Raw genomic sequence first — 22,722 nt, 5'->3', positions numbered from 1 at the left:
CTTCCTCTGGTGCTCCCCTCCCCCTTTCTTTCTCCCTCGGCCTCCTGTCCCATGATCCTCCCCCTTTTCCAGCCTTGAATCCTTTTTGCCAATCACCTGTCCAGCTCTTGGCTCCATCCCTGCCCCTCCTGTCTTCTCCTATCATTTCGGATCTCCCCCTCCCCCTCCCACTTTCAAATCTCTTACTGTCTCTTCTTTCAGTTAGTCCTGACGAAGGGTCTCGGCCCGAAACGTCGACTGTACCTCTTCCTATAGATGCTGCCTGGCCTGCTGCGTTCCACCAGCATCTTGTGTGTGTTGCTTAAAAAAGGATCTAGTGCTTTCCCAGTGTTTATGACGGATAAACTCTTCTTGGGCTTCCAGTCGGGTACAGGTATCGATGTTAACCAAAGTTGGTGTGGGTGGAGAATTGGTTAGCAGACAGGAAGCAAAGAGTGGGAATAAACGGGACCTTTTCAGAATGGCAGGCGGTGACTAGTGGGGTACCGCAAGGCTCAGTGCTGGGACCCCAGTTGTTTACAATATATATTAATGACTTGGATGAGGGAATTAAATGTAGCATCTCCAAGTTTGCGGATGACACGAAGCTGGGTGGCAGTGTTAGCAGTGAGGAGGATGCTAAGAGGATGCAGGGTGACTTGGATAGGTTGGGTGAGTGGGCAAACTCATGGCAGATGCAATTTAATGTGGATAAATGTGAAGTTATCCACTTTGGTGGCAAAAATAGGAAAACAGATTATTATCTGAATGGTGGCCGATTAGGAAAAGGGGAGGTGCAACGAGACCTGGGTGTCATTATACACCAGTCATTGAAAGTGGGCATGCAGGTACAGCAGGCGGTGAAAAAGGCGAACGGTATGCTGGCATTTATAGCGAGAGGATTCGAGTACAGGAGCAGGGAGGTACTACTGCAGTTGTACAAGGCCTTGGTGAGACCACACCTGGAGTATTGTGTGCAGTTTTGGTCCCCTAATCTGAGGAAAGACATCTTTGCCATAGAGGGAGTACAAAGAAGGTTCACCAGATTGATTCCTGGGATGGCAGGTCTTTCATATGAAGAAAGACTGGATGAACTGGGCTTGTACTCGTTGGAATTTAGAAGATTGAGGGGGGATCTGATTGAAACGTATAAGATCCTAAAGGGATTGGACAGGCTAGATGCGGGAAGATTGTTCCCGATGTTGGGGAGGTCCAGAACGAGGGGTCACAGTTTGAGGATAGAGGGGAAGCCTTTTAGGACCGAGATTAGGAAAAACTTCTTCACACAGAGAGTGGTGAATCTGTGGAATTCTCTGCCACAGCAAACTGTTGAGGCCAGTTCATTAGCTATGTTTAAAAGGAAGTTAGATATGGCCCTTGTGGCTACAGGGGTCAGGGGGTATGGAGGGAAGGCTGGGTTCTGAGTTGGATGATCAGCCATGATCATAATAAATGGCGGTGCAGGCTCGAAGGGCCGAATGGCCTACTGCTGCACCTATTTTCTATGTTTCTATATGTTTCTATCTTCATTATATCTCTATCACCCTCACCCTCAACCTCAACCTCACACTCTCACTCACTCATATATGTAAGATAGTGGTGGCGGCAAGCATCTAGAAGTTCGTGTTTACCAGGTACTTTGGCTTTGAATCAAAAGGAAACATTGGACTGAAGGATTGTTAGTGTTGGAGTCACTATTTGCACAATGCTGCTTGTTTGTGAAATGTGCTTGCCCTACCCTGGCCCGCAAAAGCACACACTTTGTTCTGAGCTCAGCTTGGGCATTATGTTTCTCTTGTGTATACTCTATGTTATGTTATGGTTTGTGACCAGATACAATGGTTTGTTAGTAGATTTATTTGTACTTACACAGGAATGCCTGCTGTTACCCACCACCTCTGTGGCACATGGAGGATAGTGTGGACAATGAACTTTACCAATGTGTTGAACTTTAATCTAACAGGATGGTTATTAATTTAGCATGATTCCATAATCCTAGTTACAAATAATTATTGCATTTGTTTGTTAAATGACGCACTGAAGCCTGAGAGGAATTTCCTGAAACACAGTGGATTTCTAGCAAATACCTCAGGCCCAGATGTTGCCCAACAGCAGGAACAAAATTTGATTACGTTTGTCTTTTTTGATGCATAGTATGCCCTTGATGTTTGCGTAGGTTAGTCTTATCTGGGATTGCCAAGATTGGTTGCACATAATAAGAGGATTTACCTCATCATCTCCCACTTTCAACTGGCTGGAAAACCTTTTCTCCCCATCTCCAATATTTGTGTAACTAATGACTGGAAATGTGAAACAGCATGTTTGCTGAATTCATGAGGGTTCTTTCCTCAACTTCTTCACAGCAATGAAGTCCAGGAGGTTTCTTATCTGCTTGGGCTTCCAGTTCAATTCTTTGCTTATTTTCCCTGGATTTTCCCATTTTAAAAAAAATTCCCTTCAGTAATGCTGAGCATTCCTTATTCAATTTATGTGTGGATTTTCTTCTTTCCCTCAGTGCCATCTCTGACTGACCTGCTGTCAACAGACCACAAATGCTGGTTGGCCAGCTGACTCATTACACTCACTGCAACCTTCGCCCAGGAATCCATCTCCATTACATGAGCAACTGGATCTCCTTAAGTGATCATTTCAAAAATGATTCCATTATGATTGAGAAGTTATGGCTGGGAGAAATGCTTCATATTGTCGCAGCTCAATATTTGAGGAAAATGGAATGAGTATAGAACTAGTAACAAAGTAAAAATAGTGGGCAATATTTGCAGTTCGCTTCAGGGAAAACAATCACTAGTGTATCATTTAGCTTCATCCACAAATGGGCATTATTAACACTTTTAAGTAGTGTCTTCAAAGCATCTGTTAGAATTAAACCTAGTCCTTTGTCGTATTTTCTTTGTCAACTATTGACGGTGAAGGTTGACCTCTGCTATGTTGCCTTAACTATATCCTCCACAATACCTTCATAGAGTCGTAGAGTCATAGAACACTACAGCAGAGAAGCAGGCCCTTTGACCTATCTAGTCCATGCCAAATTATTAATCTGCCTAGTCCCATTGACCAACACCCAGATCATAGCCTATCCATGCACCAATCCAAATTTCTTTCAAATATTGAAATTGAACCCACATCCACCTCTTCCACTGGCAGCTCATTACACACTCTCACTGCCCTCTGAGTAAAGAAGTCCCCCCTCATTTTCCCCTTTAACCCATAACCTCTAGTTGTAGTCCCACCCAAGCTCAATGGAAAAAGCCGGCTTACATTTCCCCTATCTATACCCTTCATAATTTTGTATACGTCTATCAAATCTCCCCGTCATTCTTCTGTGCTCTAGGTAATAAAGTGCCAACCAATTCAACCTCTCCCTATAACTGAAGTTCTCAAGTCCTGGAAACATGCCTGTAAAATTTCTCTGCACTGCTTCAATCTTGTGACATTTGTCCTGTAGGCTGATGACCAAAACTGATCACAATACTCCAGAGCAGGCCACACCAATGTCCTATGCAACTTCAACATATCATCCCAACTCCCATACACAATATTTTGATTTATAAAGGCCAATTTGCCAAAAGCTTTCTTTATGACCCCATTTGCTTTCAGTGAATTGTGGTCCTGTTCCACCACACTCCTCGAGTGCCTTACTGCTTACCTTGAAATACCTACGGCAATTTGTCTTCCTAAAGTGCAACACCTAATATTTGCATAAATTCCATCTGCCATTTTTCAGCCCATCTTTACAGCTGGTCCAGATCTCACTGTAAGCTTTAATAGTCTTGCTCACTGTCCCCTACACCTTCAATGTTATCCTCAAATTTGCTGATGTTGATGACAAACAACAAATCCAGCACTGATCCCTACAATGCACCACTAGCCACAGGCCTCCAGTCAGAGAGACAACCATCTACTACCACTCTCTGCTTCACCCACAAAGCCAATGGCTAATCCACTTTACTACCTCATCTCAAATGCCAAGTGATAGAACATTTTTAATCAACCTTCCATCCAGGACCTTGTCAAAAGCCTTGTGGACCAGGCTTGCGGAAAAGTCCATGTGGACAACATCCTCTGCCTTTCTTTCATCAACTTTCCTACTAGCTTTCTAAAAAAAACTCTAAAAGATTGGTTAGACATGATCTACCATGCACAAAGCCATGTTGACTATGCCTATTCGGTTCCTGTCTTATCCAAATACTTACATATCCTATCCCTCAGAATACCCTCTAATAACTTGCCCATTACTTATGTCAGGCTCACCAACCTATAATATCCTGTCTTACTCTTAACCTTTCTTAAACAATGGAACAACATCAGCTATTCTCCAATCCTCCAGCACCCCACCCGTGGCTAAAGACGTTTTAAATACCTCTGCTAGGGTCCCTGGAATTTCTGCCTCCACAGAGTCCAAGGGAACATCTTGTCAGGCCCTGGGGATTTAATCACCTTAATTTGACTCAACAGCAAACACCTTCTTTTCTGTAATCTGTATGCGGTCTGTGACCTCAGTGTTACTTTGTGTCATCTCCCAAGTAAATACAGATGCAAAAAAATTCATTTCAGATTTCCCCCATCTCTTTCAGCTCCATTCTGATCTTCCAGACACCTTGCAATCTTATTGCTCTTAATGTATCTGTAGAAGCCCTTGGGATGCTGCTTCAGTTTATCTGCTAGAGCAACCCCATGCCTCCTTCTAGCCCTCCTGATTTCCTTCTTAAGTGTTCTCCTGCATTTCTTATACTCCTCAAGTACCTGATTTGCTACTTCCTGCCTATACCTGCTATGTACCTCCTTTTCCTTAACCAGGGCCTCAATATCCTTCGAAAAACAAGGTTTCCTGAACCTGTTATCCTTGCCTTTTAATCTGACAAGAACATTCAAACACTCCTCACAAAATTTAATGTACTAAGTACACCTTGCCAGAAAACAACCTGCCCCATCACACACTTGCCAGATCCTTTTTGATACCATCAAAATTGGCCTTCCTCCAATTTAGAATCTCAATCCAAGGACCAGACCTATCCTTCTCCATAATTATCTTGAAACAAATGGCATTATGATTACTTGATGCGGTGTTCCCCTACACAGACTTCTGTCACCCACCCTGTCATATCCCCCAGATCTAGTATCATACTCTTTCTAGTTGGGACCTCTATGTACTGATGAAGGAAACCATCTTGAAGATACTTGACAAACACTATCCCATCCAGCAGTTATACAGTAAGGAAATCCCAGTCAATATGTGAACGGTTAAAATATTTTTCCTCGACCAGTAATGCCACCCCTGCCCCTTTTATCCCTCCCGCTCTGTCATGCCTAAAGCAACAGAAAGCTGCCAATCCTGCCCCTGATGCAACCAAGTCTTACTAATGGCTACAGTGTCATAATTCCACGTGCTGATCCAATGCTCATCTGCTTTTTCTACAATACTCTGCATTGAAATATATATACAACTCAGAACTTTAGTTCCACCATGTTAAACCTTTCGATTCCTGCCTTTGTATGTAGGCTTAACAACAGCAATCATGGTATTATCTGTTCCGGTTCCCCCCCCCCCCCCCCCACACATACACACAGCACTAGCAAACCTTCCAACAAGGTTCAGGTGCAAACAACACACATCAAAGTTGCTGGTGAACGCAGCAGGCCAAGCAGCATCTGTAGGAAGAGGTGCTGTCGACGTTTCAGGCCGAGACCCTTCATCAGGACTAACTGAAGGAAGAGTGAGTAAGGAATTGCAAACCGTCAGGTGCAAACCGTCCCTTCTATACAGGTCCCACCTACCCTGGAAGAGAGCCCAAAGATCCAAAAATCTGAAGCCCTCCCTCCTGCACCATCTCCTTAGCCATGTGTTAATCTGTATGATCTGTCGATTTCTGGCTTCACGAGCACTCGGCACAGTTAGCAATCCTGGAGGTCCTGTTCTTAGCACCTAACTCGCTGAATTCACTTTGCAGGGCTTTGTCGCCCTTCCTACCCATGTTATTGGTACCAAGGCTGACCACGATCTCTGGCTGCTCACCTCCCACCTAAGAATGCTTTAGACTCGATCTGAGATGTCCCTGACCCTGGCACTTGGGAGGCAATGTACTACCCGGAATCTCATTCTTTTCCACAGCACCTCCTGTATGTTCTCCTCACCAATACATTTTCTATTAGTACAGTTTGCCTCTTCTTCCCCTTCGCCACAAAGCCAGATTCAGTGCCAGAGACCTGACCACTGTGGCTTCCCACTGCTAGGCCATCGCCCCCCAACAGTATCCATTGTGATATAACTGTTGCGGAGGGGAACGACCATGGGAGTACTCTGCACTGGCTGCTTATTCCCGCTCCCCCTCTCGACAGTTACCTTTCCCATGTACATTGGATGTAACTATCTCCCTGTATGTTCTGTCAGTCAACCCTTAGCCTTCCAGATGATCTGGTGTCCATTTCCTCAATGCAGCTGCTTCTACTTGTTGCAGGTGTAGTCGTCAGGAATACTGAACCCTGCCTTCCCACATCCCGCAAGAGAAGCATTCCACTCTCCTGCCTGGCATCTCCGCTGTTCTACCTGTGAAGAAAGAAAGAAATCTACCTGCAGCCTTCGCCTCGCCTCCATAAGACAGAATTAGGCCATTCAGTCCATCAAGTCTGCTCTGCCATTTCATCATGGCTGATCCCGGCTCCCTTGCCTCACCAAAGCCTCTCTGAGCCAAAGCCTGAACTCCCCACTCTAACACTGGCCCACTCCCACAATAGCTGCTCTGCTTAAACCTAAATTCTTTTTATTGGCCCTTGCCAAGTACCTAATTATGCACAGTTCAACATCTCCTCGGCAACTGTAGCACACAGAGTGTTAGTTGAAAGTTCAGCTCAATATAGTATCAGATTCAATCAGAGACAAGCCTTTCTGAAAATCGTAGACCTGTTTAGCTATTCCGGTGAATGGAAATTGCCCCTTGGCAATATTCAAAATACAAGGAATATTCAAAGTATTTAATTTCAAATGTCATAAAATCCTGGTCAAACTACATTGATTAATCACAAACATCAAAACAAGAATAATGTGAATTTGTTAAATTTGATACTTCACCCGAAACATTGACTGTACGACTGTACCTCTTCCTAGAGATGCTGCCTGGCTGCTGCATTCACCAGCAACTTTTATGTGTGTTATTTCACAAATGTTGCCTGACATGTTGTATAATTCCAACTATTTATGTTTTTTTTTCCTCCAATTAACCAAAATCTTGCTGTATTGCAATTTGTTGCTGTATTTGCCACAGCAATTCACTTAGTATTGGATGGCTGCAAGAGAACCCTGAGACTGTGAGAAGTATGTAATGACATCATCCTTCTTTCATTTAATTAGATTGCGGTTAGTTAACTACTCTGTTGCTCTTGAGGAGACAGAGTTTACCTCAGTAATGTTAGGGTTCAGACTATTTAAAGTGCCGTCTTTTTCGGGATTGCGGGGCTGACACAAATTTTCTTTGTACACTGAGTGACCACTTTATTAGATACCTTATATACACAATAAGGTGGCCACTGAGTGTTTGCTCATGGTCTTCTGCTGCAGTAGAAGGTTCAGCAAGTTGTACGTTCTCAGATGCCCTTCTGCACTCCACTGTTGTAACATGTTATTCGAGTTACTGTCACCTTCCTGTCAGCTTGATCCAGTATGTTCATTCTCCTCTGACCTCTCTCATTAACAAGGTGTTTTTCGCCACAGAAATGCCACTCACTGGATTTTATTTTGTTTTTTGCACCATTCAAATTTCATGTCACATGCCGGTGATAATAAACCTGATTCTGATTCTCTGTAAACTCTAGAGACTGTTGTATGTGAAAATCCAGGAGATCCGCAGTTTCTGAGATACTCAAACCCTGCCCCCCCCCCAAACTGGCACTGACAATCAGTCCAAGGTCAAAGTTACTTAGATCACATTTCTTCCCCATCGTGATATTTGTTCTGAACAACAACTGAACCTCTTGACCATGTCTGCTTGATTTTATGCATTGAGTTGCTGCCACATGATTGCCTGATTATACATTTGCATTAACGAGCAGGTGTACCAGATCAAGTGGTCACTGAGGGTATATTTAATGTTTGATTTGTAAAGTTCTCACAGTGTTATGGAGGAAATCTTTCATCACAAGCTTCCATTTTGTGAGATTTTGCACCCTTACCTGATGCCCAAAAGGAGTGGAAATTTACAGAGCAAGATTCCACATATGTACAATGATAATGAAGGCTAAACTGTTCCCTTAATAATTTTGACTGAATGACGTATAAAATCATGAGGGCTTAGAATGCGCAGTAGTTTCCCCAGGAAAATGAAATTAAAAGTGAGAGGGCGTACTGTAGGTTAAGTGAGAAGGAAAATATTTAAAATTGGTCTTGAGGCACAATTTCATCATACTGAGAGTGATGTGAATATGGAACAAACTGCCAGAAAAAATCGTTGATGCAGGTACAATAACAACATTTAAAAGAAAAATAAGAGGAAATCTGAGCAACACACACAGAATGCTGAAGGAACTCAACAGGCCAGGTAGCATCTATGGAAAAAAAGTACAATCGACATTTCGGGCTGAAACCCTTTGGCAGGACTGGAGGAAAAAAAAGTGAGGAGTAAATTTAAAAGGTGGGGGAAGGGGAGAGAGAAACGCCAAGAGATAGGTAAAACATCCCCCGGGGGGGATGAAGTAAGGAGCTGGGAAGTTGATTGGTGAAAGAGACAGAAGGCCATAGAAGAAAGAAAAGGGGAGAGGGAGGAGCAGCAGAGGGAGACGGCGGGTGGGCAAGGAGTTAAGATGAGAGAGGGAAAAGGGCATGGGAAATGGTGAGAGGGGTTGGGGGACATTACTGAAAGTAATCATTCCCACAATCCTGATTGAAAAGTTACAGAACCTGGGCCTCTGTACCTCCCTCTGCAATTGGATCCTCAACTTCCTAACCGGAAGACCACAGTCTGTGCGGATTGGTGATAACATATCCTCTTCACTGACGATCAGCACTGGCGCATCTCAGGGGTGTGTGCTTAGCCCACTGCTCTACTCTCTGTATACATATGACTGTGTAGCTAGGCATAGCTCAAATACCATCTATAAATTTGCTGACAATACAACCATTATCGGTAGAACCTCAGGTGGTGACGGGAGGGCATACAGGAGTGAGATATGCCAACGAGTGGAGTGGTGCCACAGCAACAACCTGGCACTCAACGTCAGTAAGATGAAAGAGCTGATTGTGGACTTCAGGAAGGGTAAGACGAAGGAGCACATACCAATCCTCATAGAGGGATCAAAAGTGGAGAGAGTGAGCAGTTTTAAGTTCCTGGGTGTAGTTATAAAGAAAGCAAGACAGCAGCTATACTTCATTAGGAGATTGAAGAGATTTGGTATGTAAACAAATACACTCAAAAACTTCTATAGATGTACCATGGAGAGCATTCTGACAGGCTGCATCACTGTCTGGTGTGGGGGGGGCAGGGGGCTACTGCACAGGACCAAAAGAAGCTGCAGAGGGTTGTAAATCTAGTCAGCTCCATCTTGGGCACTAGCCTACAAAGTACCCAGGACATCTTCAGGGAGTGGTATCTCAGAAGGGCAGTGTCCATTATTAAGGACCTCCACACCCAAGGCATGCCCTTTCCTTTTCTCAGTGTTACCATCAGGTAGGAGATACAGAAGCCTGAAGGCACACACTCAGCGATTCAGGAACAGCTTCTTCCCCTCTGCCATCCGATTCCTAAATGGACATTGAACCCTTGGACCCTACCTCACTTTTCTTTTAATATACAGTATTTCTGATATTTGCATGTTTTTTTAATCTATTCAATGTAGGTTTCCCCTGCCATCCGAAGGTAGAGCGTTCCTATAAAACGGTTTGTAAGCCGGAAAGTCGTAAAGCGAAGAAGCAATTACCATTTACTTATATGTGAAAATTTTGTGAGCATTCGCAGACCCAAAATTACCTACCAAATAACACATAAAACCTAAAATAACAGTAACATATAGTAAAAGCAGGAATGATATGATAAATACACAGCCTATATAAAGTAGAAATACTTTTCCACAATCATTGCTGGCACTGTTCTCCATAGCGAAAATCTCACGCAAGCGCTCTCAGCAGAAAATCTCACGCAAGCGCTCTCAGCAGAAAATCTCACGCAAGCACTGTTGGCAAAAATACTCTCTCCAGTAACCTTTAAACTATGAAGCTGCCAAATCATACCAAATAACACATAAAAATACACAGCCTATATAAAGCAGAGATAACGTATGTACGGTGTAGTATCACTTACAGGAATCGGGAAGACAGGGCCGAGCACACTGATGATGGTGTGTTAGGCTGCCTCGTCGGAGTTTGGGTGGTGCAGTGGCCCCCACCCTCCAGGCCACCAACCGATACCGATCCGTGAAGCATGTAGGGGTTCAGCGGTAGCCGGGAGGCACACAGCACATCTTTAAGAAAAAAACCGAAATAAACATGCTAATTAATTAGATGCCACCCGGCACGTAATTGTCGGCCCAAATCAGAGGCGACGCAATCGGCAATCACCTCTGATCTGGGCCGACATCTACGTGCCGGGTGGCACCTAATTAATTAGCTTGTTTATTTCGGCTTTTTTCTTAAAGGTGTGCTGTGCACCTCCCGGCTACCGCTGCATTCTCCGCGAATCGGTATCTGTCTGTGGCCTGGGGGTTGGGGTGGTGGGACACTGGGGTGTCATCTCATCGTCGTCTGTTTCCATTAGGGCAGGCAGCTCATCTTCTCCTATGACTGCCTGCCTCGATGTCGAAGGTCGAGGTTCGTCGTCTGCTGTGGCTGATGTGGAAGGCTTGCTTGACTGCTGAGCCTCGCGCATTTTTAGATCATACAGTTCTTTGTAAGCACTCAAACCATCTTGCAAATATGCCCTAAACCGACGTACCCTTTCAAAATTAGTCGTACTTTATCATTGCAGTGAAAATCTCACGCAGTTGCTTCACATTCAGTTCCTGGAGGACTTCACTTTCGTTGCTGAATTCGGTTTCAATTGTTATCCTTTCCCTTTCTAATTGCATCAGCTCTTCATCTATCAGTTCTTGGTCATGGGATGCCAAAACCTGTTCAACATCATCTTCATCAACTTCCACAAGCCAAACTCACTTTGTCCTTACTTCGTTCACTATGATCGAAATGCTTAATTATGTCTAGTTTTACACTAAGTGTAACACCCTTACGAGCTCTTTCAGGCTTTTCCGATATCTTAGAACTCATCTTGCAAACGGCTGCTCACAGGCACGTGTTTAAGCAACGCCAGCGAGAATGCCGTTCCGAATCCGAGGCAGAGCAGCTGCTCAGGGCGCGCGCTGATTTTTTTATCTCGCGCTGCCTTTCTTCGTAACAGTGAAAACACCTTTTGTTGGCGAAAACAGGGAACTAATGTAGGTCTTTCGTAACAGTGAGGTTTCATAAAGTGAATGTTCGAAAAGTGGGGGACACCTGTATACGTATACTGTAATTGATTTATTTATTCTCTCTCTCTCTCCCTCTCCCTCTCCTATATTATGTATTACATTGAATTGCTGCTGCTAAGTTAAGAAATTGCACGTCACATGCCGGTGATAATAAACCTGATTCTGATTCTGAGTTTGAGAAATCCATGTTCATGCCAACAGGTTGGAGGTTACCCAAATGGAATATAAGGTGTTGTTCCTCCAACCCAAGTGTGGCCTCATCACGACAGTGGAGGAGGCCGTGGATGGGCATATCGGAATAGGAATGGGAAGTGGAATTAAAATGGGTAGCCACTTGGAGATCCCGCTTATTCTGGCAGATGGAGCGTAGATGCTTGGCGAAGTGGTCTCCCAATCTACGTTGGACCTCACCAATATACAGGAGGCCACACAGGAGCACCGAATGTAGTATATGACCCCAACAGACTCACAGGTGAAGTGTCACCTCACCTGGAAGGACAGTTTGGGGCCCTGAATGGTAGTGAGGGAGATGGCGTAGGGGCAGGTGTAGCACCTGTTCCACTTGCGAGGATAAGTGCGTGAGTGGGGAGGGACAAATGGACAACGGAGTTGCTTAGGGAGTGATTCCTGCGGAAAGTGAAAGTGTGTGGTGGGGGTGGTCCAGGTAGCTGTGAGAATCCATGGGTTTGTAATAGACAATGGTGGATAAGTTGTCTTTGGAGACAGAGACAGTGAGATCGAGAAAGGTGTCAGAAATGGACCAGGTGAATTTGAGGATAGGGTGGAAGTTGGAGGCAAAGTGGATGAAGTTGACGAGTTCAGCACGGGTACAGGAAGCAGCACCAATGCAGTCATTGATTTCCTCCAGCCTTTTGTGTGTGTTGCTTGAATTTCCAGCATCTGCAGATTTTCTCTTCTTTGTGATTAAAAACTGGATATTCAGTGTTAATAACAATCAATTTTGTATGTAGTTTAGCACCTCCATATGTTTTTATTTTTAATTGTCTTTTTAAAAGATTAATATTAATAATTTTGAACAGATTTTCTAAAATTCTTCATTTATTTCAATCTGTCTCTAATAAATTTTCATTAATAGTAAAACAACGTATATGTGTAAATAAAGGATTAATCCATTCTCCTTACAAAAAGTCATAATTATTCGTACTAATTTTTTATTCAATGATAATCTCTGCTCAAAATTATCATGGTATGTGAAGGAAGTTCTGTTTTTTGGAAGATTTGGTTATACTGTCTCAAAGAGGTTAGCCACCCTGTTGGCCCTACTGAATGCCTGAATTATTACAGTGGCTGTAGTGGGTGTTTCACTTGATCAGGTTCAAGTGCAGTGTGTTGGTTTACATTCTAAAATTCAAACCAAATGGAGATATTTTAGGTCGGGATAGCCCTTCTGTGTGGTGGTTCCATCAGCAGTCTATTATGAAGCAGATGGGATGCAGAGGATGTGATGGCAGAGTGTGTATGTGATTAACTGCAAAATCACTAAGCATGATTGATTTTACAATCAGGATCGACCGTAATGTAATCTTTAAATATTTTTTCTCTGCAGATTCACCTGTGCAGTATGGAGCTCTCTTCCACAGTGGGGGATACATCGTTCTACCAAAACAAATGTTCTCACGCAGGTAAGGTCACACAGAGAGGGTGGGCACGGGGTTGTGTGCGTGGCTGTGTGGGGGTGGGATGGGGTGGGGGAGTGTGGCATTTGAACAGGCTGCAGGACATGAGGCTGGTCTCCCGTGATGAGAATCTGGAAACCAGGTAGCGAATCGAGCCATTGTGGTCTCTGTGTGAACAGTTATCTATCTCTCAGATAAAGAGGGTGTGGAGGGTTGGGCTTCAACTGAATTTGGATATAAAGGGTGTCAATATAAGACCAGAAAACATGGGAGCAGAATTAGGCCAATTGGCCCATCGAGTCCACGCCACCATTTGAACATGGCTGATTTATTTTCCCCCTCAGTTCCATTGTCCTGCCTCCTCCCCATAACCATTGACACCTTTACTAATCAAGAAGCTATCGACCTCCTCTTTAAATATAGCAAATGACGTGGCCCTCACAGCTGTCTGTGGCACCACCCTGTGTTCTAACGGGACCTCCTTCTATTCGGAGGCTCTGGTCCTCAACTCTTGAACATTCTATCCACATCCACTCTAGGCTTATTAATATTCAGTAGGTTTCAATGAGGTTCTCCCCCAGTTCTTCTAAATTCCTGTGAGTACAGACCCAGAGCCATCAAATACTCCTCATACATTAATCCTTTCATTCCTGGGATCATTTGTATGACCCTCCACTGGACCCTCTCCAGTGTCATGCATACTTCCTTAGATAGAGGCACCAGAACTGATCACCATACTCCAAATGTGGTTTAATCAATTCTCAGCATTACATCCTTGCTTTTATATTGTAGTCCACTCGGAATGAATGTTAACTTTAAATTTGTCTTTCTTGCTACCTGCAAATTAAATCTTACAACCTGCAAATTAAACTTTCAGGACTCCCTAAGACTCTCTGTTGGTTATCTGACCCTTGACCCAGTAGGAACTGACTTTGTCAGACTATGTAGAAACTGTGGAAAAGTTCTGCCCTGTGATGAACCTGATCTCTCTGGGCAGACATCATCATACTTTCTTCTATGTCTAGGGTTTGTTCCAATTATTGTGATCATTCCAATGAAACCCATCCTCTTCCTCATATTATCCTGGCAAAGACCACAGCTGTGACAACTGCTCGTTCCACTGGACCTGGACCCAAGTTTAAGAGTGGAACTGCCCAGTGCAACGGATTTCGCACTTTAAAGGCTTTCCCACAGGTTTCCTGTCATCATCGGATATGATGGACAACCTGGCGAAGGCATTTTTAGAAAGTTCCATTCTCTAGATGGGTTTGATCCTTCATCTTCCTACAGAGGCCATATGGGTAACTGATACACATTCAGACTGAGATGAACAAATTCTCCCCTGCCAGCCATGCTCTAAACTTGACTGGGTGAACCATGAATAAAGCCACGCGGCCTCCTGTGGAGAAGACTGGGACTGTGAAGGGAAACTTCAAGAGGGACCAGGACAGCCTTTGAGCTGAACCGTCAATATTATGAATCTTTAAACCTAAGGGGTTTTCTCCTGTCCAGGGCTTACCAGGGGAAGATGCAGAGGCTTCTTGAGAATTCTAATGTCTTCCCATTTAATGAATGTCCACAGCTCCCCATCTGCCCCTGAAACCATTGAAATGGAGGTTCGCACAACAGCACTCAATGGCCTCTTGCTCTGGCAGGGTGTGGTAAGTACTTTGATTATATTCTCACGCACCAATGTAATCAGTTAAGCTTAGGCAATGCCTACAACACTGAGTTTTCCAAATTCAGGTGACCCACTCCTCTTTTCCCACTCCTTTTAGCCCACTTAGGGTCTGTCTCACTTTGTTCACCTTTTTCTTTACATCCCAGTCACCCCCACCTGCGGGCACTATGACTACTTAGATTTGACACCTTTCCCCACCAATTCTCCATTGCCCACACACCTATCCACTGGCCTTCTCCCCGGTCTACCATTACCATCCCTTTCCCCATCTGGATCCATCTAACATCCTTTCCTTATCTGTTTCAAATTATCCTCTTCCGGCCTCTGTTCCTACCTTCCCCTCCACTCACGCACCAAGCTCTGTCCACAAAAAAATGTGGTTACCTTTTCTGTTTCCACCTGGCGCCCACCAGCCTCTTCCTCCTCCCCCCTCCTTTTCCTTTGCCCCCTCCCACCTGACCTGGTTGCACCTATCTTCTACTAGTCCCTGTCTCATCTCTCCCTCTTGCCTCTCCGTACTGACTTTCTCTTCTCGACACTCAGCCCTGATGCTGGGTCGTGATCTGATCACATCTTTGTCTGCACAGATGCTACTCAACCCACAAATGAGTTGAATTGACCTTATTTCTTACATCCTTCACATACATGAGTAAAAATCTTTACGTTACATCTCCGTCTAAATGTGCAATGTGCAATTTATAGTCATTTGTAATGATATGTACAACAGGACAGTCGATATAGCATAGAAGTACAATTGCATCAGTGTGAATTAATCAGTCTGACGGCCTGGTGGAAGAAGCTGTCCCGGAGCCTGTTGGTCCTGGCTTTTATGCTGCAGTACCGTTTCCCTGATGGTAGCAGCTGGAACCTTTTGTGGTTGGGGTGACTCGGGTCCCCAATGATCCTTCAGGCCCTTTTTAAGCATCTGTCTCTGTAAACATCCTGAATAGTTGGAAGTTCACATTTACAGATGTGCTGGGCTGTCCACACCACTCTCTGCAGAGTCCTGCGATTGAGAGAAGTAGAGTTCCCATATGAGACAGTGATGCAGCCAGTCAGGATGCTCTCAATTGTGCCCCTGCAGAAAGTTCTTAGGATTTGGGGACTCATGCCAAACTTCTTCAACCGTCTGAGGTGAAGGAGGCGCTGTTGTGTTTTTTTCACCACATAGTTGGTATGTACAGACCACGAGAGATCCTCATTGATATGTATGGCGAGGAACTTAACTCAAATTGTCCAGCAGTTTGATTTTTGGTTTTTGATTCAAGCATCTGCTGCCTTCTTGTGTTTCAATAATTTTACTATTTTCAATTAATTTTATTTTTTATTGAGAGATACCATACAGAACAAGCCTTTCTGGCCCATTGAGCCTTGCAGCCCAGCCACCCACCTGTTTAACACTAGCCTAATCACAAGGCAAACCTACTCACTGGTATATCTTTGGACTGTGGAGGAAACCGGAGCACCCTGAGGAAACCCACACAGTCACGGGGAGAACGCACAAACTCCTTACGTTCAGTGCTGGAATTGAACACTGAACTCCAGAACACCTGTGCTGTAATAGCATCACGCTAATCACTACGATACAGTGGTGCCCGATTACGTGGTTCCCGTCCCTGATTTACCTTGTGTAACATTTGCCTAAGTTTCGGTAATTTAATTAATATGGATCCATTGCAAGTTCTCCCACAGGTGGGCTCTATAGGACTGCAGCACTCTTCCAGCTCCTGGAGAGAGATGCTACATGAAGAATGGGTACTCTATTGACAGCAGGAAGGTGAGAGAGTTCTCCTCAGATGTCAGTCATGTGCTGCAAATAGAAGGTACCAGGGACTACGTGAGTAGGGTCTCTGAACATCTGCACCGTGGGGATACCCACAACATAGTCACCTCATTCTGACTGCCCCTGTAGGCCGATGGACATTACATGAGTTCCCCTCTCCCTGAGGAAGGTGTTTCAGCAACCTTCCTGATGCTGCAGAGATCAAAAGAATTGGTCTGGAAAGGACCTGCGGGTAGGAAGCTGAGTGTGATCTTGATCTTGACCTCCAATGTCAAGGTAGTGCAGCACAGGTGTGGGGCTGTACAGGAGATGACCGATCTCACTGAGGGCTAAGGTGCTCTATTACCCTGCAACCCTGATGTGAGCCACTTGTGGTAGCCCTTCCTGATTGCCCTGGCTGGGTTTGGTTCAGTGATCCACAGGTCATGAAATCCTGTTTAAATGAGGAGATGCCCCTAGCTGGAATCTCCCATAGCTCTGTCCTTCCACAAAGTTCAGACAACTATGCACAATGATAGAACTACAGCCTCAGAGCTCCAGCAGCTCCAGCTTGACCCTGACCTTGGCTGCTGTGTCCCTGGAGTTTGCACATTCTCTGTAATAAGTCTGAGTTTTGTCTGGGTGCTCTGGTTTCCTCCTTCATTTCAAAAACACGCTGAGAGGTAAAGTGGCTGCTCTAGCCTGTCCGTTGGGTAGGTGAGTTCTAGGGAAATCATGTGAGAGAAAACAGATTACAGAGAGATAAATACAGGAATGGGACTGATGGGATTGCTCTGAGAGCCAGCATTGACTCGACAGGCCAAATGGCTTCCTTCTGGAAGTAAGTGAATTATGCTTCAGAGCTTTGGTTTAACCATCCTCTTTCAGTAGCAGTCTGGGCTCACACCAACAGCCTTCACTAAGATTATTCAACCATATACTCAGAGCACCAGCATCAACACTTTCATGCCAGACACTGACCCACACTACGGTCACACACGCTTAAAGGTACTGATGTCGAGATGTCCAGCTTTGTAAATTATCTCAGTATATCCTTTGCTCCTGAGATGCTCCTGAAACACAGCCACGCCGAGAGATTGTTTGTCGGTTGTTTTCAGAGCTGTAATGGGCTGTTCTGCCAGCAGGTGGCACACTATGTCACTTCGATCCCTGCTGAAAGAGCTGCAGGCCTCCTTATCTCCTTACCCAGTGGGATAAGGAGTTGTGTCGTACGGAGTGGAGTAATACCCAGTCTTGGAGCGACGGAGGATGAGAGGTGGCCTGTTAGAGGTGTACAAGATAATGAGAGGCATTGATCGTGTGGATAGTCAGAGGCTTTTTCCCAGGGCTGAAATAGCTAGCACAACAGGGCATAGATTTAAGGTGCTTGGACGTAGGTACAGAGGAGATGTCAGGGGTAAGTATTCTGGTGAGTGAGTGGAATGGGCTGCCGGCGATGGTGGTGGAGGTGGAAATGATAGGGTCTTTTAAGAGACTCCTGGATGGATACATGGAGCTCAGAAAAATAGAGGGCTATGGGTAACCCTGGGTAATTTCTAAGGTAAGGACATGTTCGGCACAGCTTTGTGGGCCAAAGGGCCTGTATTGTGCTGTAGGTTTTCTATGTTTCTATGTTATGTGGCCACGCTCTGCCACTGCTCCTCATCCAGCCTCAGGTCAGCCTACAGCCCATCCACTTTCCAGAGGGTATGATCATCTGTGCTGTTAAAGCAATTGAAAAGATGGAGTCATTTCAGATGTCCCCAACAGGAGCATTCACAAACTGAGAACAGGGGAAGTTTATATCGAGGTTGGTAGCTTTTGTGTGGTTTTAGTCTTGAATAGAAGACCCAGAAATTGTCCAGTGTGACTTCCAGTAATTAATGAACATGACTGTGACTGTGAAGCAAACACCAAGGCACTGCAGGCAAGATGTCCAACACAATATTGGAGTCTGGCGTCTCAGGGTCATAGGTAGCATAGGTCAAGGGATCGTAAACACAAAATAATCTGCAGATGCTGGGGTCAAAGCAACACTCACAACTCGCTGGAGGAACTCAGCAGGTCAGGCAGCATCCGTGAAAATGATCTGTCGACGTTTCGGGCCGAAACCCTTCGTCAGGACTGTAGGGGGAAGGGGCAGAGGCCCTATAAAGAAGGTGGGGGGAGGGTGGGAAGGAGAAGGCTGGTAGGTTCCAGGTGAAAAACCAGTAAGGGGAAAGATAAAGGGGTGGGGGAGGGGAAAGGCAGGAAAGGTGAAGAAGGAATAGGGGAAAACACAATGGGTGGTAGAAGGAGGCGGAACCATGAGGGAGGTGATCAGCAGCTGGGGGAGGGGGCAGAGTGAAATAGGGATAGGGGAAGGGAGGGGGAGGGGGCAGAGTGACATAGGGATAGGGGAAGGGAGGGGGAGGGGGCAGAGTGACATAGGGATAGGGGAAGGGAGGGGGAGGGAATTACCGGAAGTTGGAGAATTCTATGTTCATACCAAGGGGCTGGAGACTACCTAGACGGTATATGAGGTGTTGCTCCTCCAACCTGAGTTTAGCTTCATCATGACAGTAGAGGAGGCCTTGTATGGACATACCTGAATGGGAGTGGGAAGCAGAGTTGAAGTGGCTGGCTACCAGGAGATCCTGTCTGTTTTGGCGGCACCCCTTTATCTTTCCTCTTACTGGTTTTTCACCTGGAACCTACCAGCCTTCTCCTTCCCACCCTCCCCCCACATTCTTTATAGGGCCTCTGCCCCTTCCCTCTACAGTCCTGACGAAGGGTTCCGGCCCAAAACGTCGACTGATCTTTTCCACGGATGCTGCCTGACCTGCTGAGTTCCTCCAGCGTGATATGAGTATAGGTCAAGGGATACAACATGCTCATGAAGGAAATAATTATGCCTAATTTTCAAAACCAAATTAATTTACAATTTTCTTTAGTACATCAGCAAATGTTATGTCAGGGAAATCATAATCTAAATTTATCTGGGGTTAAAGAAAAAGCATTACTCATTTTAGAAACATAGAAAACCTACAGCACAATACAGGCCCTTCAGCCCACAAAGCTGTGCCAAACATGTCCTTACCTTAGAAAGTCCTAGGGTTACCCATAGCCCTCTATTTTTCTAAGCTCCATGTACCTATCCAGAAGTCTCTTAAAAGACCCTATCGTATCCGCCTCCACCACCGTTGCCTGCAGCCCATTCCACGCACTCACAACTCTGTGTAAAAAACTTACCCTGACATCTCCTCTGTACCTACTTCCCAGCACCTTAAACCTGTGTCCTCTTGTGGCAGCCATTTCAGCCCTGGGAAAAAGCCTCTGACTATCCACACGATCAATGCCTCTCATCATCTTATATACCTCTATCAGGTCACCTCATCCTCTATCGCTCCAAGGAGAAAAGGCTGAGTTCACTCAACCTGTTTTCATAAGGCATGCTCCCCAGTTCAGACAACATCCTTGTAAATCTCCTCTGCACCCTTTCAATGGTTTCCACATCCTTCCTGTAGTGAGGCAACCAGAACTGAGCACAGTACTCCAAGTGGGGTCTGACCAGGGTCCTATATAGCTGCAACATTACCTCTCAGTTCCTAAATTCAATTCCACGATTGATGAAGGCCAATACACCGTATGCCTTCTTAACCACAGAGTCAACCTGCGCGGCAGCTTTGAGTGTCCTATGGACTCGGACCCCAAGATCCCTCTGATCCTCCATACTGCCAAGAGTCTTACCATTAATACTATATTCTGCCATCATATTTGACCTGCCAAAATGAACCACCTCACACTTACCTGGGTTGAACTCCATGTCGTGAGAGAAGTGACACAGTACTTAAGAGTTTTCATATTGCACTTTATATGCATGTTTATGAATATGAAATATTAATTAGGTTTGCCATTAGACAGACACACACACACACTTAATATTGGCTGGGTTTCCACAAATTAGATAACACCACAAGTAAAGTAACCTCACCATAACACTGAATGACCAAAGTCATTGCTTAAAATCATGGCAGTCACCTTGAGCTGGACACACTCTGGTCATGCACAGTGCTGAAGAGTGAAATAACACTGCTTGAGAATTAACTAGGAGCAGCATCCAATAGTTCCGAAGATAATGGCTCGGCACTCACTGGAAGGGCCAAAGGACCTGTTTCTGTGCTGGACTTTTCTATGACTCTATCTCCCAGCCCGGCACCATTCGAGAGAGCCAGAAAATCAGAGTTTTACTCTATATGGCTCTTCTTCAGAACTACAGATGGGTCAGGACAAGTGGTTCTTTCACACTGCCATTTGCTTCATCCCAAATGCACCTGATTTTCACCATTATTTAGAGATCAGTTCAACATTTCCGATCACTAAACAGGTTGGGGTTGGAGAATTAAAAGAACAAGCCTGTGCTCAGACTATTTCTTGGCGATAAGTTCTCGTCCAAGTTGGCAGTAATTAGTGGAAGGGAGGAACTTACAGTGATGTACAAGAAACTGTAGGGGTAGAAACACTTGCGCTCCATCCTTTTTTTTGCTGCCACCCAACCAATAGTGTCATCAGCTCAATGAGAATGAAGGACCTGTTGTCAATAACATGGTTTCTTTTGTCTGCAGAAACACGGGGAAAGTGGAAAAGGAAAAGACTACGTCACTCTGGGACTCCAGAACGGGCACGTGCTCTTCAGGTAAGCCTGGCCAGGTGTGTCAGATCCACGTTTGTGCATGATCACAGCCTACTGAACAAAGGCATCAGCCCAGAATGTGATGACTGAATTTTCACATCCCACTCCACGCACCTGAGCATAGGCTACCACTTGGGGACTTGCTGAGGGAAAGTCCTTCATTGGTGCTGCTGTTTTTGAAAGACATGTCAAAGCGACCCCTGTTGTCTCTCTTTGATTGATGCAAGAAATCCCATGGTACAAACCAAAGAACAGCTAAGTTTGTCCCAGAATGCTGACTAAACAGTTGTCATGGTTATTATCATTCCTTGTGGACAACTACATTACATTATATTTCAACTGCACTTTATTTGCTCTGAGATATCCTGAAGTAATTGGGTAAACATGTTATTTGCTTTCTCACCTCCTTTTTCCTGGAGTTTAAACTGCCCGATTGTTTCAGGGCTTGGTCTGTGTATAGATTGTAAATCATCTGGGCTATTATTTTTGGCTGGAATTGGCCAGAGGCTACAGGGCCTCCGACCAATGGGAGGGTAGCGGGACCCCGACCAATAGACGGGTGGTGGGACTCCGACCAATAGGCGGGTGGCGGGACCCCGACCAATAGGCGGGTGGCGGGACCCCGACCAATGGGAGGGTGGCGGGACCCCGACTAATGGGAGGGTGGCGGGACCCCGACCAATAGGAGGGTGGCGGGACCCCGACCAATAGGAGAGTAGCAAGTCCCTGAGCAATCTCACCGAATAGAAATCCCTATGAGCCTGCAAAGATCAGTTTTCATTCCTGTTGATCAGGGACCTTCATCCAAGCACCATGGACATAATCTCAGTCACTGCCACCCAGTTCTTACTCCCCAGTTCCCCATTGCGGTTTAAGAGTCCTACCACGCTAGTCTTGAACACAAGTTCTGGAAGGAAATGTCATTCAATCAGTCTCAATGTAGCTCTAATAGACCAAAGCTTAGCCTGTACATCAGTCAAACTAATGGCAGGGACCAGTGGAAAGAACTAGAGCCTTGGTCCACTCACCTTAGATACAGTGTCGATCATAGGTTGCCAATCGGTCACCCGTCTGTGGACAATGAACAATCAGCTGTTTTATCTGATTGGCCAGCTCATCATGTGAAGCCAATAGATCTCAAACAATTATGGGTCTCATTTCCCATCAACATGCTCATGGTGGCGTAGATCATCGGCATTTCAAGGGAATCTGCTGCAGTTGTAGGACAACTCCCCATGAATGAAGTGTTTGATGCAATTCAGGGAAGGGCTATGAAGTTGGAAAAATGTAGGTCCACCAAATTAAACACCACACACTCCTCACAATCCTGGGATCGGGGCATATCTGATCTGTTCTGGTGATGTTGATTTGGGCATAAATGATGCCTTTGCACACTCCCTGAAAGGATGAATAGAATATTTTAGGATCAACTGTGTCTTTTGATTTAATATCCCACCAAAAGAGGACATCTCTGCTCAGGTAGTATTATCTCAGTAATAAATGGCTCATCTGTGCATGACATTTCATT

General features: G+C 45.1%; 1 protein-coding gene across 4 annotated transcripts in view; it reads left to right on the top strand.

Annotated features, from left to right (window-relative positions):
• Nucleotides 1-22,722, top strand: part of hspg2 (heparan sulfate proteoglycan 2) — a 546,546-nt gene that overhangs the window by 510,927 nt on the left and 12,897 nt on the right. For all 4 annotated transcript variants that reach the window (XM_063033469.1, XM_063033470.1, XM_063033468.1 and 1 more), the window contains 3 exons: nucleotides 13,010-13,085; nucleotides 14,662-14,740; nucleotides 21,127-21,197. In XM_063033469.1, the coding sequence (XP_062889539.1) occupies nucleotides 13,010-13,085; nucleotides 14,662-14,740; nucleotides 21,127-21,197 (226 nt within the window). The remainder of the gene's footprint in view (nucleotides 1-13,009; nucleotides 13,086-14,661; nucleotides 14,741-21,126; nucleotides 21,198-22,722) is intronic.

The sequence above is a fragment of the Mobula hypostoma genome, chromosome 25, assembly GCF_963921235.1.
Source record: "Mobula hypostoma chromosome 25, sMobHyp1.1, whole genome shotgun sequence".
NCBI lineage: Eukaryota > Metazoa > Chordata > Chondrichthyes > Myliobatiformes > Myliobatidae > Mobula > Mobula hypostoma.
Note: the sequence above shows the minus strand (reverse complement) of the source record. Positions and strands in the feature narration are given on the sequence as shown.